The 17,747-nt window shown below is 31.7% G+C and overlaps 1 protein-coding gene across 1 annotated transcript; it reads left to right on the top strand.

The window, feature by feature from the left end:
- Nucleotides 1-1,251: 1,251 nt before the first annotated feature.
- On the top strand, nt 1,252-2,347 carry LOC148598805 (uncharacterized). Its single transcript, XM_088561840.1, has 2 exons — nt 1,252-1,403; nt 1,656-2,347. Exon 2 carries the CDS (start codon nt 1,656-1,658, stop codon nt 2,184-2,186), a length of 531 nt encoding a protein of 176 aa, XP_088417966.1. The 5' UTR covers nt 1,252-1,403; the 3' UTR covers nt 2,187-2,347.
- Nucleotides 2,348-17,747: the final 15,400 nt, after the last annotated feature.

Here is a 17,747-nt window from a genome sequence, read left to right as displayed (position 1 = left end):
CGTAGGATGGTAAATTTGTTCTAAAATAATAACTTTCATGGAGAGGACTGAATGATCTCATTGATTAAAGTGTTGATAAACTGTCGGATATTTGCTGGTGTTAATTCCCGAACGATGACCGCACATTCTTTTGCTAAATCGTTCTTGCATATACTAAACCACATAAGTTGCATTCTAATCCATATATTAAGTTTGTTGATTTGCAACTTAAGTCATCGTGACTTCTTGTATGGAAGGTTTTGTTTGTAAGGGAACTGGAGAAGTAAGGGTCGGTTATAAGAACGTTGCATGTTTTGCAATTTTTAATACCACATTTTGATATGGTACAATGTGGTTCGTCATCGTTGTAGTCAAATATATCATTTAAAGTGATGGAACATAGTTTGATAATTTTGAAATAGTCAGAATTTTTGTACTAGAATAAATGGTCTGCAGACTGAACGTGTGACTGGGTACTTTTAGTTGAATTGGTCGGGGCAATACAGCAATTTAGTATAGCAAACAAAACAGAACTGATGTGTTAAGGTTTGGTTTCGTCATTGTCGAGGAAAAGTGCAATTAGACTCCTATGAAAAATACAGTTTGGTTAAGCTTTGTGTGGGATTTGAAAGAAGGTAAAGTTGGAGTCACACAAGAACGCATTGATAAATTATTTTGTGTCGAGTATTGTGGACACGGATAAGAAAGAGTAGGTTGGTACCTGTAAAATTTTTAGCATCTATAGTAGGTCAAATAATTTCTACACAAGCTGTCATGGGTAATGAATTCCATTTAATAACTAGACACACTTATGGGTGGACTTCTTGACAGGGGATTATGCCAAGTCAAGTCAGTAACAAGGCTGACTTAGAGAAAAAAGTTTGACTTGAGAATGTTTAAGAAACGAATAATGAAGGCAATGATTTGAGTCAGTTGACCAATAATGTGTCCAATATACACTTTTCCGGTGCTTCCTGTACAGGGAACGAAGGGTATACAAGCCAGTGGTTGATTGTATAACAGAAACCAGCATGTTGGGTAATTGGGATGACGTAAAAAAGGTTAAGAGTTCAACATAGGGTGAACTTGAATTAAGACTACTGAAGATTAAATATTTGCAGAAAGAAAAGAAGTAAATACAAGCGTGTGCAGTTTATGATACTCCTTTGAACATTATTCACTAATATTTATACCAAAAATAACCTGTAAAAGAATAAAACTTTAGCCTTGAGACAATTAAGTGCGTATAACGAACAAGTCATGCATTTTTTTGTCTTGTTGTCATAACAAGATTTCAATTATCCAATTGAATTCGGATTCCCCACTGATTGATACTTAAACTGCATGCTTAACTGTTTTAAGGTGTATAAAAGGAGACGACTGATAGTTTGTACTCACTCCTCCTGGTTATACAAATAATCAAGGTAAGTTAAGTGAACTTTCAAACATTACAGTACAATTAATGGCCAGTTGTTTTCAACAAGATCGGCTATTGAATAAAATATACACACACTTTATTTGATTTAAAATTTGCAAATCTCTGTTAAGGTTTTGTTCATAGCTACATTCGACATAAACTTCTGTGTGCATAGGATATAAAAATAAAATTGTATCGTATATGGCCTAGAAAGTGTTGTTTGACTTGCTTATAAATTCAGCGTTTTTCATTTTTCCAGATGAATCTTCTTTTGATCGTTGTTGTAGCCATTGGTGCTGTCAGTGGGAAAAGTTTTTTAACTAAAAAAAGCGAAGATGTTGACGACCAACTTTTGGAATTTGCTGCCGATCTGGTTTTTGATGTTTTGGAAGTCGATGCAAAAGATCGAAAACTATATATGCCCTATATGATCGAAATAATCTCCGGTTGCGTAGAAAAAGACGTTGGATGCGTTACATCGAAAATACAAGAAGCAACAAAGGAACCACTGAATAAGGATGTGGTAGCAATTATTGATGGAATCGATGAAGCGATTAGAGATGTCGAAGCTAATTGTCGGGATGAACATGATATATTAGGGTGTGCAGAAAAACGAGGTGATGATTTCTGTGAAGACAATTTTGATGACGAAGAACAGAAAATGTGCGAAGAAGAAGTTGATAAGGTAGTAACAAAAGCAAAACAGTTTTTTGATGAAAGAAGATCATATAAACTTCGATCATTATTTGGAAAATATCAGTTCACAAGGAAATCATGGTTAAGAAAGTAAATGGAGAAATAAAAAAAGAGGATAATCTTAAAATTAAACGACCGATCGAAGGACATGAATTTTCTGTTTGATTTAACAACTACATGTACAATGTAAAATGTAGCCACTGTTACTGTAAATAATTTTCGCTTAAGTTAATAAACTATATTTTTCAAATGCCATCATGTTTTATTTTTTTCTGCAAACTAGAGGAAGGACTAGTGCTTTCAGTAAAATTTCGTTAATATATTAAAATCTAATTTTTATATTTTGTATTTATCTGACTTAACATCACTGATTATTATTCGTACACTTTGATAAAATACTCACCAACGATTGTTGAGATTGTTTTGTATATTTTCAGCTGTATATAAATATAAACAACTTCAGTGGTATCTTAATTTCAAGGTAGTCCATATTCTTAAACCTGTCTGTATTCAATTTAGTATGTTCTTATACCCTTTTCAAGTAATTTCATCTCAAAACAGCTACTGACATTTTTGGAAACGTGCAGATAATGTGACAATTTGGGAACATAAATATAAACACTTGCTAATGAAAAATAGGCAACAATCAACAACTAATCTTTTAAATAATAATGTTCACTTGGGAAATCAAACGAGTCTTCGATTTCACTTGGTAAAACATATCATTTTTCTCTCATCACTCAGTAAACAGAGTCTAGTGTTTGTTCTAACCGAGTTTGCATCGTGTGATGGCCATTTTAATTTATGGTCTATTTTTGTTGCATATTACATCCCTTATCATTTTGATTATAGAGTTCAAATGCTATATATTTAGGGTAATTTAGATAAACGAGACTGATAGTGATACTCAGAGAGAGCACTAGAGATTTGAGTTATGTGAGGTAATGTATTCAATTATGTTTCTGCATTCAAAATGCAGTAGTTAACGTCCTGTATCTTTTTTAATTGGATACAAATTCAATGTAACTCTTGTCGCAGCCAAAAATTATCTGGCTTAAATTTAATATCTCGCGAGTGCTGTTTACTATCTCGCCATTGAAACTGATTATATGGCCATAGCGGTTTACTTATCTTGTCATGGCGACTTAATATCTCGACTTGGCGGTTACTTTTCTCTTTAAAGCCAATTAATATGTTGCTTCTTACAATGGGATCGTCGAAAGTGCATATCCCAGTGTATGTATAATATGCAAATTTAATGCCATTATTCTGGCTCGTGTTGGAAAGTAAGTGAGATGTACAAAGTTACTCTGAAATAAGTGCTTGTCAAATTAGTTGTATTATTCATTAGTGCAGTTCAGTTATCATTGTTGGTCATTGTAATCAACAAAATATTCACAACAGTCATTCTCCAACTTGAGTCAGTAATATTAAAACTAAAGTGTAAGCGCCTTACCAAAACAAATCCCGACCATCGTTTAGTACATATTTTTGGTTTTGTTTGCTAGCTTCAATTATGTCGCTTGCTTAAATTTCATAGCGATGATTATATTGCAAACAGAAACTCATTTTCTCAAAAAAAGTGTAAGGAGACACACTAGTATCCATCGTATGGTTTAATGTATGTCAGTGTCAAGTTAAATGAATGAATGCAGTTGTAATACGAAGTGTTTGGATAAGTTTTGCCTAATACTAAGTACAAAAAATATTCTCATGGCAAACTGCAAGGCAGGAGAAACCATTTGCATGATATTTCTATACCCATTATTATTTATTGTTTCGAAAGCAACCATCAAACACCCTTTGAATCATTGGCAAGACCACAAGGAACGGATGATTGACACTTATTGTTATATACATGGTAAGATTGATTGATTGATTGTTGGGGTTTAATGTCCGAGCAGCAATATTTCAGCTATATTCAGACGATGAGCATGAAATGGATAAAATGAACATGAATTGGATGGGACACAAGGATAACAGGGTCGACAAACATCGAATGCCACTAGCAAAAGGGGAGGGATTGGTAGGGTCGGGCAATTTAGCCTCCTGTGGCGGAGCGCCAAGGTTCCTACTCCTATCGAATACCACAGGCGGGTTCTTTAACGTGCGAGGAACGTGACATCTTTCCCAACACGGTGTACCACTATGGTTTGTGGTCAGGTTTTCCGTATCATAGCCTGACAACCCCAGCGTGTAATACGCCAGGGGTATCCCATTTCATCACCTAAGGCACACAACCAGTTGCTCTGCAGGCAGAGCGCCTAACTCCTGGCTAGGTTTCAGAGCACTATTTAGTCGCCTTTTAGGACAAGCTTAGTGCTGCTGGAGGCCTATTCTATTTCTATACCCCAGACCTGCACGGGGGTATACATGGTAAGAATGTCATAACATAAATGACGAAATTTCCGCATCTTCCGATGGATAATACTTTATTATTTCTTTGTGAGGAAATCATGTCCCAATTCAAACCCAAACAATCGAAAAAGGATACAATTATTGATAAAATTATTCTACAGCGGATAAAAAAAAAGAAAATGAATTATATCAACTATATCATTATATCTGATCATTTATAATAGTTCACTACATTAGTATTTACAATGTTAAGTTTTAAATCGGTAATAGGTAAAGCAAAAACAAATATACTGGTATTTCAGAAGACTTAGGCAGAAACTATTACCAATAGTTCAGAAAACTAACTGGCCAAAATGTGATCTAAGCAGGTTTTTTACAAATTCAATTTTTAACACACACAGTACGTATGCAATAAACAATATGTTAGTTTTATAAATTTTACTGATCCATTGGTTAAACTTGGCTTCAGTTTCATCAAAGTTAATCTAGGTCATCTCCTTGTTCTTTTTCCTCGAGTTGTTCATTGGAAAAGGGATTTTTTTTGCCTTTCTATAGTTCAATCGTTCATCTATATATCGAAAATCATTCAAATCATTGACTTTACATTTGAAGGAGATAAGTTTTAATTAATCACTGTTATGTCTCGTCTGGTTTTTACTAGTATGACAATAATCACTTTATTTAGTAAAAAAGATGCGTATTAGATAATGTTCAACACAAGACCATAAAAGAATGCAGGAACCGGTCTTAGGGGAAGAAGATGCGGTTATTATTTAATGGGTAGAGTTGATGCACGAGACGCCCCAAATAAAACTATTTTCCTGTGCTAGTCATTTGTGACGTTCTTACTGTTTTAAATTTTGTACAGATTAACATGATCAATAGCCAATTGTTCTCATTTTTTAGTTGCAGTGATCTATTTGTTATCTTCTCCTCCATACCGAGTACTAACATTGACCTCATGACACCAGTTGTTATCTGTATTGCCTTGTTCTGATATTTGACTTTTTTTGTTTTGCTTTGCTTTGTTTTGTTTGAAAGGGGGGGGTGGGTGGGTGTGAACAAGTTAACGGCCCAAAATAAAAGTTATACAAAGTAAATTCAAATCTTACAAGCCAAAATCAACATTACATGCTATATCAAACCAGAGATATAAAAATGACATTTTAACTTCAAGTATGCGAGCAAGTATGTTAAGGAAAGGGATGCCAATAGGGGTAAGTGAAAAAAGGTTTGAACAATCACTTGTAATTCATATACTTCAATTTGAATATTTGGCATGAATTTATGTTAAACTCAATGGTAAAAAGACAACATTTTGCATTTTGTTCCATAAAATGCTCAAAACATCTAGCATCTTGTCATATAAAATGGTGTATTTTCTTCTGTTAACAAAGCTTTAGTAAAGAAAAGAGATTAGAATTATTTAAAGAAACTTAAAACATATTAAAACGACAAAAGCAAACACCTATACATTTTAGAATGACATTTAATATTTTCTTTCGTGGAACTATTATTATGAAATATTAGGGTCGATTTCCAGTGTCAAATAATTAAATAACAAGATTCGACATACATGGACCAGGTTAACATATTTAAATTTAATTTGAGTATCTTGTACTGAAATTACTTTATTAGATCTCTATGAACTTGAAATACAACTTGCGTTGCTACAATCATCTTCCAATAATAGGTTGTAAAGAAACCTAATTTAAGACCAATGAGTTGTGATATGTAGGTAGACGCATAACCACAAGTACAATATGATACATATCAGGTATGCCTATATCAGCTAGAACAGTGAGCGTTATTAAACTTGAAACGTCTATACGAAACTCATACGTGTAGTCAAGAACATTAAAGCCCATTGATTAAGGTACAGAAAGGAGTTATTTTTGGCGAACAAGCGCAATAATTTAATTGATATTTCAGCAGCAAGCGAAATTGATATTTTTATTTGAAAACCTGCCTTGTTAATTAGAATTAGTACAAAAATAGCTTTTGAAAACTATAAAAAATCCCAGATACATCAATACGGCGATAGAATTAACTTCATTATATAAGTATTTATTGACATAGCGCAGATGAATTGTTCAGCTGACATAACAAATGCAATAAATATAATAAATAAATAAAAACATAAACGAGTTTGACCGGGAAATAGCGGCACAATTTTTTGATACGTTGAAACATTTTAGGTCAAAGAAGGAATCCCTTTTTAACACCTGAATAAATAGTGTTTATATCACAACTCATACATTGTGTCAGTAATAGAGCTTGCCGGATTTTTCGTACCGTGCTTGACTTCTTCAATAAGGTTTCTAGAATAGGGCAGTTGTTACAAGAATAAAGTCGTCAGTTCAAACGTTTTATCACGAACTCGCGTATCGTATGTCGTTATGCTGTATCCATCTGCACAGCGAGAACCGATTTGTTCAATGTATCATATTTTTTCCCTGCTTCTTCTACCTCGGATTTGAAATTTACGAACTACTCAGCGGTTGTTTCCAGAAAAGCGAAATGAGCTTACCCTACCGGTGCGCCTGGCCCTATTTCGAGCTTTTAGTGAATTCTGGGTTGCACATTAATTTTTCTTATTTGCAAGTTATTTCATGTGTATGTGTTTGTCTATTATCCCTGTCTAATCATATCGGTGCAATATATAACTTTCAAGCTCTTTATTGTTTCTTTTTCTATACAATCAAGACATGGATAAATGAAGGTTGATTGTACTGATAAATGGAAAACTAGCCGCCTGCTATTACATTTCCTAACTCATCCTTGTAGAATGTACTTAACATATTATGAAAAGTTTTTAGACTTATACCATTATTGTTAGATTGCTTGTTTGATCAATTCGTTTGTTCATTGCTGTCAAATTACCAGATGTGTAAATGTTGTATTTTGAGTCCTTTTTGACGTTATGCACTTGCAGTGCACCGGAAACAGCTTTGTAATGAATAGTGATCATGCACGAATTTATTTAGAGCCGTGTGTAAACTAGTGGGGTGATATGTATTTAATTAGGAAGCAGTTATTAAGTTTCTTTTAAAAAAGAAATATTAAGAGGAATAGATGACGATACTTAACTTTAATTCAATTACATAAGTGTACAAAGTTTTGGGTATGATTTTTTTATTTTTTCAAGCGAAAATGTTATAGTTTAACAAGCGCTTTCTTAAACAAAAGAAGATAGACGGCTAAATATGTTCTCTTCACTTTTTACACATAAATTGTAAAATGTCCTTATGAATTAAAAGCACACGATACCAAAGTTTAATTTACAAACGTCACTAAGTTATAAGTATTTGGCAAATCGGAAATACGTTCAGCTGGTGACTTGAATTTTCAAAAAGTCAAAGCAAAACTTCATCTGACGCATCGGAAAACAATACATCCGCCTTACTACAACAACGATAACAGTTCATGGGATTTTTTTATATTTAACAATGCATTTATATAGCATTATAGATAGCAAAGCTAATAAAAAGCTAATAAATAAATCACATATATCACATTTATCAATGCTATACATTATTCCACTGCCTTTGAGGTTATTGAATTTATTCTTTACATTCACACATGATTAGAGAAAATTATGATAGCAGTTATATCACACATGTACGACATACCATTTCTATTATATCAGCCCTGTTATGATATTTTTATTAGCTTCCGATTGTGTTCAAACCGTCCTCATATACGGCTTTCATTGTCAGGGTACGAAATATCGTTGAACCGAATTGTTCGTCATTGGTAAGGACTTATGGTATTAAATTGATAATTCAAATATCGGAAGCATCTTAAGATCCATGCTGTTGATTGTGTTGGCTATATCTATCTTTGAAACAAACTATGATTCGATTTGTATCTAATCACCGACGCCAGCAACTGTTTTCCGAAGCGTATTTTGTTCCCAATTGCATTTACAATAATACGTACAGTATACGAAAATGGAGCTGCCATGATGCTTTTTCTAAGCTTAAGAATGAATGTACAAACAGGATATTAATGATTTTTTGTAGGTAATGTGGTCCTAGTTGATAGTACAGTTATGCAAATATGGTTGGGTTCCTAGTCTTGCGTTTTTGCCACAAATGATATTTCCATAAATTGAAAAGTAAAAATTGTTTAGCTTCACAAAGAGAATAAGAAAGGAAACAAAATATATCCCCCCAAAAAACAAATATGGTTAATTTAAATATAATAGTAAATTAAACTTGTCATTTCTATCACAGGATTAGTGATATTTGCAATATTTTGTGAACAGTATAAATCAAGAACAGTTTGAGGAATATCGTTTTTAGGGTCGATTGTATTTATATATTCCTCCAAAGATAGCAATTATGTCAACATTCTGATATATCTAGAAAATATCCTATCCTACCGGTGGTTCATGTACGAACCTATTTTTCTAAAGAGAGGACTGTTTAATTCATTATTTAGTTTGTGTGTGTATTATTGATGGTATATATCGTGCTTTGTCCGTTCTCTTTGTCTAGGTTTTTTGCTCCAGGATTATTGACATCCTGTTAACCTTTATTATGGTTGTCATCGTACTTTCATCTCAAGTTAATTCATGTACATTGGTTTATCCGAATATTTTCATGTGGTATTTTGTACGTACAATGTACAGCAACACGTCTCCATGATCAAAATACACATAATTTTCGTAGAAGAAAATAAATGGCCACTGCACTGTTTAAGTACGTGATCATAACGTCAAATTATTATTTCTTGTACACCAAAGTTACTTTACATTTTTTTAAATTTCTTTGTTCATGAAATTTTCTGTCACATTCTGCAAAAGAGCTTTGTTTTTGTCTTTCAGAATTGACCTTTCAAAAAAGAAAGCTCACTGTTTGCTGAAATCATTTGATTGTACGAGCAGGTACATTAATAAGGAACTCGATTAATTCCTACAATCCTTTGAAAAACTTCTATTATTGCAAGACAAGTAGCCTTATTCCCCTAACATTAAGCAAGCAACCGTTTCTTGTAAACGGATTGATAATTATAAATAAAAAGTCAATTTTTTTGTCACCCTCAGTTGAAAACTGTTGAAGTTCTGTAATATTCTAACTGGAGATTCCAAACTGTCACCAAAGTGATTGAAATATTAACCATAAATAAGGTTGTCCTGCTGTCTATGGGTTTAAAGCTTGAACTTGGAGTTGGGAAATATATCTGTAAAGACAGTAAAATTCAAATAAGCATATATGTCATGCAATTAAATTACTGGTCAGTCATTTAAATAGCCACGCGTACGACCAAACGGGCAAAAATGAATTAAATAATTTATTACACATATTACAACATATCATTGAATATTATTAAAAGGAAAACAATATTTGCATCCCTGGTTAGAAAGTGTTTGTTTAAAAGAACCCCGGCCTAGCCGGTTCCGTACATGGTTACAACCGTATTTTTACCAAACTAAAGATAATTTAAGATGCAACTTACCCAAACTTGGAGAATTGTTTTACCGGTAACATTTATGACTTCAGAATTCGACGATGACTGAAGTGTAATGTCTCGGTAAACATGACTTCTCATTTAAATTTGTTTACTACAGATGCTCTGACGTTTCAAGCTTCTCTGTGACGTCAAAATCGACATACAAAATACTGTTTATGTTGTGTTTCTTTACAAAGAACAAAGATGATGGTTTATTAAATCATTAATTTTACAAATTAAAAGAACTGAAGGCTACATTTAATACTAAAAATATTCTTATGTGTTATTTACAAAAAAAAATTGGTTATTCCCGGAAACAAAGTCTCCCAACTTAAAACGTCATGTATTGTGTGCGTGATCAGATGTCAACCAGATGTACAAGGAATCTCCTTACCATACCCGCGTTCTTTTTTGAACAATTATGCCATTATATTTCAGATTAAAGGTGTAAATAACATAGCTGCGCCTACAACAGTACCGATATTGTATAAAAATTGTGGGTTGTTACTATAGATCTATGATCTGCTATGCTCTACGATGAACATCCATACCATAGAAATTGGGTTTGAAAGTGTCGATAAGATTTTATCAGGTCTTTGAAATTAAGTTAGCGCCAATATTCTTTCTAGGTACAAAACTAAGTATTAGTAGCAATTCTGTCGGTAATAAAAGTGGGAAACTAATTTTGAAAGTTGGTTAACAGGAATTGCAATATATATCTTGCTTTTAAAAAAAATGTTCTACTGCTTTTGATAGAATATGAACGCTGTCTTAGTTCCTTTAGTTAAATTGATTCATTACATATTGAAAGCGCTTCTGATTGCTAGTTGTAACCATATTGAAAGGCATTCATACTTTCAGAATTAAAACATGATTTCATCAATGCATAATTAGACAATAACTATACACTTTTTATTTTTAAAATGTTTCACTTTTGTGGAAATTTCTGATCAATTGGTGAAAATAAAACCATTGATATTACATTTTGCTGTTTAGCAAACATCGATATCAACTTTTTTGCTGTTAAGCATATATAGGGTCGGTTTGTTTTTCGAGTTTTATTCATTAAATCAAACAATATTGAAACGAGTTTGTTTACCTTATTACGACATAAAATAGTTACATTACGCTATGGTACATTATGCATTGCTACTATATGTGTTTTTTAATGAAACAATTAATAAATAAAGTAAAATACAATACAAAAAAGGTGAAGTAGAAATAACTACATATCGTCAGAAGTAAACACGTACTTACTTTTAATTTGATAACGACAGACACAAATGTAAAATATTTTATTGATAACTGTTAACATGTCATGAATCAGCATCCAAACAATTGATAAACAGAAAAGTCCAGCCTATTGAATTAAAATATAATAAGAACATGGCTAAAAATTAAACTTAGTAATTGTATAGTTCTATAAAATATACATAACTTAATTTCAAGCCTGCACTATAATTTCAATAATGAACTATAGTATAGTACAAATATAGCTTAAGGTAAGGTTTATGATTAATATCAGCGATGGTGCATCCGTGTTAGTCAACAAAAGAAACCAATCAAGTTGCAGATTCTTTAACAATAAACGTGGGTTAATAGATCAAAATAGCATTGTTAAACCCCTTTTTTACTAAAGAAATGTTCCGAAACGGATACGATGAAAATCCGGAATGTTATATTTCCGTCTTGACAAGGCGTTTTCTGTGAATCAATAAATGTTTCAAATTGTTTTGTATCAATATTTTGGTTACTGCAACAATTACCCACCTGTAAAAATAGATGACAAACAAAGAAATGGATGTCATGGTCACTCTGAACAAACGGTATGGACGGTTTGAGGTTTCATGATACACGCTGACGTCGCAAATAATTTTCATATTGTACGGAATACTGATGACAATGCTAATGGAAACTAGCTTACCTATATAATGATTCAGACGACGGAATATGTTTTTTACATGTGCACTACCGCATGTCGGATTAGGAAAGTTCGGTCCAAGGAATACACGATCGTCATAACAACAAATATTCGAGTTAGTTGATAAATAAAGTTTCCCTTATTGCCTCTATAAACAGAATTCCGTAAAAATGTTTTGATCTGTCCATATTATGCTCAGAAAATAAGTCTCAAACTTTTGTTTGTCATTTATTTATTATTTTATTATTTTTTTCTCTTATATTTATACTAGTTTTGAAATCAGATTTAATACTTATATACCTTGAAAGATATTTTGAATCAGACATTCTATTATATACTTTTAAAGTGAAATATAAAACGAATTTTTTAGATAAAAGCCACTTAATCTTGATTACTTTTTTGATCTGTTTCTTCAGCAGCTAGATGTTTGCAATATCACACCACGAAGGATGTGATACGAACACAAACTTAGTGTTATTCAGTATAATCTAACACATACTGCCTTGATATTGTCTAGGGCAATTTACTTTCTTTCTTGGGTAATCTAATATACCACCATGTGTAAAGTGTACTGAATATCACTAAATGTTTGTGTTAGATGAATTGTATCAACAATCTAGTGTACCCTTTCTTGGTAGAAACAGGTGGAACAACTTCACTCTTTATCGCACCATTGTTGTGTCTTCTTTCCGCTTGAATTGCAAAAAAATGATGACTTTTTCTTTTTCCGTTTTTTAACAAATAATCTTCTGATGTTATTGTTTTGGCAGTTACTCATAAGAATACGCAAGGATTTGCATTAGCATGAGAGAAATCATATTTCCACCAAGCACATTCGGAAAATAACATTTAAGTGATATTTTAGCAAATATGTATTTATCAGTTCTTGTACACTCCTTAAGACGTTCACGTTTCCAATTTTAGCTTTGATGCATCGTGTTTATCGTGCGTTTACACATCATTTTGCCTTCGTTTAAACGCACGATAGAAGCGTTCGTTTATTTTTGTACTTTGATTATTTCCTTGATATAACTATTATTTTTATATTATTTGCTATTATTAATTCATATCATTTCATTAATTTTATTATTAATTTTTTTTTTGTCTTTATTATATGCCAATATTATTATTTTTCGTCGTTCGTCTATCGTGCGTTTAAAAGCACGATATGAACATTCGTCTATCATGAGTTTAAACGCACGCTGAAAGTTTTCGTTTAAACACACGAACGAAACGTTCGTTCATCGTGCGTTTGGTCAGCGTTTATCGTGAATTTGTGAATAGTGCATGCGGGAAATCTAAACGTCTCAAGGAGTGTATCTTACATACATTTGCCACGGTTTATTTGTATACATATACTGACTGAGATATTGTAACAATTTCATACGAATACCAAACTGTCAAGCAAGATAAAGTTGAAAACACTGAACAAAGACAAGAATGGAAAAAAGCATGACATAGAGCCTAGAAATTGCACACGTAATATTTGGTTACTTTTTTAACAAGGGTAGGGTTAGGAATTTTTACTTCTTGTTTTGCCATATTAGTTTTGTTACATCCAATGAAACAAAACTTCATTATTGTTCCCGTGCTATACTTTTTCTTTTTATACATGTGAAATATCAACACGATAATGTTAAAATTTAATCAAACAGCTCTTGAAAAAGTAATCCAACGGTATTATCACAGTGCATGATTTTACATAATAGAAATGTGGATATGCAATTTAACCATTCATGAGGTCATTTCCGTTTAGAAAACTCCATATCAGCACTAGTTAAATGTAAAAAAAGACTTAAATTACATGAAATTAATTTTCATTCATTTTAATTAAACTAAACGTGCGTAAAATGCAAGAAAACTGCTTCCAATAATGTATTGCAGCATGAACAAGATAATCTTATTTGACTTGATAAAATGTAAGGAATCGGAATATTCTTCCAAATACTGACATCCCTGTGTAATTCAGCATTCATCTATTGGATATTGACATTATTAAATACTAAAAAATGAAAGTCAATAACTATGGTGAATGCAGTCATGTATTTTAGGATATAAACTCGAACTTAACAAATTGGTAAGAATCAGTTAACAATCAAAACAATAATGAGAAAAAAATCTGTTAGAATAATCACAATATGTTATACTTTACAAAACTTGCTTTGCGTATATGTATTGTGACGGAAAATTCGCCATGGATTAAATACATTTAAAACCTTTGAAATAGGAGTACATATTTTCACACTGACATAAATGATCAGTTGTACATATATATTATTTATTGTGGCTTTATCCTGATTATTAAAAAAACCGTAATATAAGTTAACAACTATTCGATCATTTTCGTGTCAAATAATATTGTGTCAAACCTACAAACCAAAATAATGCATTCTTGTCAGACAGAACTTTTATATATATATATATATATATATTTCTTCAGAGTATCCATTATATTTAAACAAGTTAACAAATAAATGATATTTATTACAAAACTAAAGCCACATCCAACATGCAGAGGGGCTCTTGTTTTTAGTTTCTTTATTTACATCTTGAGTTTTTGTATGTGTTAGATGATTTTATTAGTTACCTTTTCGTTGTTGTTCTGTCGTTCCTGTCTTTGTTTCTTTATAATATTTCCTCTCATTTGCAACCACGATATCTATGTTTCTTCTTCAATATTAATGTAGCAATGAATTCATTTCAATAGCACAAGATATCATGTGTGACATTATCTCAATACTGTTCTGATTGTTTTCATGTTTAAGTGTCATTTTTGAAGATTCATCGTCATTTGGGAAAATTGTGAGTCGCTATACTTTCTATATTTTGTCTGAGTTGGTAAGCATTGCACGCTAAAAACATGAATTTCAGATGTGATCGTTATATTGTAGAGGGAAATATTTATCGTTGGTGTACGTTTACTCTATCGATATTGGCTTTGCATTTCATTAACATGTATTATGTAATACGATTATACATGTACATGCTAGATAATATAATTTTGGAAAATCTATCTATCAGTCACATAACGAAAGTTGATTTTTTTAAGGCAAATGAAGGATTGTTCTAAAACTACTATGTAAATCTAAAAGGTTTTTTGTCTATTTGGCTTTCATACTAAGGTTGAGGTAGGGGTTTATAATCGGATGAAATGGGTTTCAACAGTTTGTTTTTTCTTCATTTCAAAATTCAATCACTTTCAATTTTAAAAAGTTGAAAAAATAATCTTCAAATTATAGAAAGAGTTGCGTTATATGGGATTTTTTTTAGATTAAGGTAAAATTTGTTTCTGATAATGTTGTCATATGCATGCACAAAATCGAAATTGTATCATTCATCAACATAGGAAATGTCTCAGACATCTCGTTGTTAGGCTTTCATTATCATCAATCTCATTGAAGTGAGTGATTTCTCGCGCCAATTTCAACGTCCGACTTGCAAGCTATATGTACCTTTGCTTTAATCGGAAAAATTGTTATGTATGACTAGATATATATTTGATAATAAAATTTTGTCCTTAAATGTGTGCATGTGTGGATTATTGATATAATAAGATAACCAAAAAGCACAAGATGAATATTAATTTTGGGTGAAAAACATAATAAGTGAAGAAGATTTGACCTTACAGAGTCATCGTTTGAAAACGTTTATGATATATTTATTTTTGTTGTGTGAATAAGATAGCAATGAAACTCAATAGCAAAGAGTCTAGAGTAAAAACAAAACGTTGATAAAATTGTCAAACTGCATTGAATCAATACTAGAGGAATCAGGTATATTCACGTTATAGAAAAGTAAAATCAACTTAGAATATTTCCAAATAAAACATATTTGATATAAGCCTTTTATGTTTTAAGATATAAACATGCACACCTTCGAAACCTTTTTGTTGTGAAACGGGAGAGCATGATTTGAGTCACAGAATTATACTCCGCCATCGAGAAACCGATTCGGCATATGAATTAATCTTTTAGCCGAGTTAATTTACTGGTTTTATATATAATCTCACTACCAGCTACTTTTTGTACAAGACAGGAAGGCCGTCCTGCTACAGCTATTAAACATATACGTCAGTTTTTTTAGTTTTATTGAGTTCCTTTCATTTAATCAAAGTATCAAGTTAATCAAGTTTGTTAACCTAAATGTAATTGCGACATACGAAATAAGTGTCATTATGCCAAAGTATATTATACGTTGATACAATATGTATTTTGCATGTAACAACTTATAAATAAAATACATGTAAAATAAAAAAATATATATATTAATATAAAACGTACAAAAAAATTAAGGTGGAGAAAAAAATACATATCGTCAACTGTAAACACAGACATGCTTTTAATTTGCTTAAGATAGACACATCTTTTAAATAGTTTAACTGATAACTGTTAACGTGACATGAATCATCATTGATAAACAGGAGGACAGTGCAATTAAAATATTCAAAATCATTGAGAAATTGTTGTCTTCATGTAGACCGGCTCTTTCGACAACTCTTAAAATCAGAAAATATTGGCGTCTATACACCCTATTTCACTGTAGCCTGTCTATTTTCGAAATTGGATATTGAACTGCATTATACTTCTTTCCATTTACCGAACATGACCTTATCCGAGAGCAAAACTACCACTTGAACAAAATAAAACGCACGTGTAATGAAACAAAATGTATAAATGCTTATTGATAAAATAATAAATAACCTACCAACCCCGTAATATTATTTCACTGATGATCAATAAACGATAAGAAATCAAAAAAAGGAAAAAGAAACTAATTAAATAAACAGATGGCTAAAAAACGTATTTAACATTAGTGAATTTATCATCTTGTGTCAACAGTTTCATAACATTCATCTTATTGTATAGTTCTATAAATTATAAATAACTTAATTTCAACCCTGCACTACAATTACGTCAGGGTTTTGATAAAAGGGTTAAACTAAATGCCAGCGATGATGCGCCTGTGATAGTTAACAAAATAAACCAATCAATGTGCAGTCTTTTTTTACAAATAACGTGGGTAAACCGAGCAAAAAGAAATGGCATATGTTAACCGCTTTTTTATAAAAAGAAATTTTCTAAAACGGATACGATGAAAATCCGAAATATTTATACATTTCATCTCGACACTGCGTTTGCCGTGAATCAATATAGGTCTAATAATTGTTTTGTATCAATATTTTGGTCACTGCAATGGGCAAACGATTGACTACCTCTGCAAGTAGATAACAAACTAAGAATGGGATAGCATGGTCACTCTGAACAAACGGTATTGACGGTTCGAGGTTTCACGATACATGCTGACGTCCCAAATCATTTTCATATTATACGAAATACTGATGACACATCTAATGGAAACTAGCTTACCTATATAATGATTCAGACCCCAGAATATGTTCATTACACATGCCCTACTACATGTCGGATAAGGAAAGTTCGATCAGAGGAATACATGATCGTCATAACAACAAATGGTCGAGTTGACTTAAAGATTAATAAAAGTTCCCTAATTGCTTCTACAAACAGAAATTTCTTAAAAATATTTTGATCTGTCCGTATTATGCCCAGAAATTGTCTCAAACATGTTTTGGTCTTTGTTTTTTTTCAATATTACTTAAACTAGTTTTGAAATCAGAATTAATAAGTTAATACATTGAAAGGTATTTTTAATCAAACATTATATTATATGGAATTAGATATAGATTAAAAAAAAATAAAGTGAAATATAAAATAATTTTGAAGATAAAGAGGTTACTAAAGCCACCCGTTCTTGATAACGATTTTTTATCTGCTTCCTTAACGGCTAGATATTTGCAATATCACACTATAAAGATTTTCATATTGGACCGTATCATATGTATTGTGCTTTATTTAGTGCAAAAGCATAACTTTTTTATTTTAATATTATATGTCATAGTTC

This window comes from Perna viridis, chromosome 14 (assembly GCF_037379345.1).
Source record: "Perna viridis isolate PV_CMFRI_1.1 ecotype Kerala chromosome 14, ASM3737934v1, whole genome shotgun sequence".
Lineage (NCBI taxonomy): Eukaryota > Metazoa > Mollusca > Bivalvia > Mytilida > Mytilidae > Perna > Perna viridis.
The sequence above is the reverse complement of the archived record's forward strand: the minus strand, read 5'-3'. Positions and strand labels throughout refer to the sequence as shown.

Excerpts from the sequence above, each read along its gene's own strand:
- LOC148598805 (XM_088561840.1), top strand. The coding sequence starts at position 1,656 with ATGAATCTTCTTTTGATCGTTGTTGTAGCCATTGGTGCTGTCAGTGGG.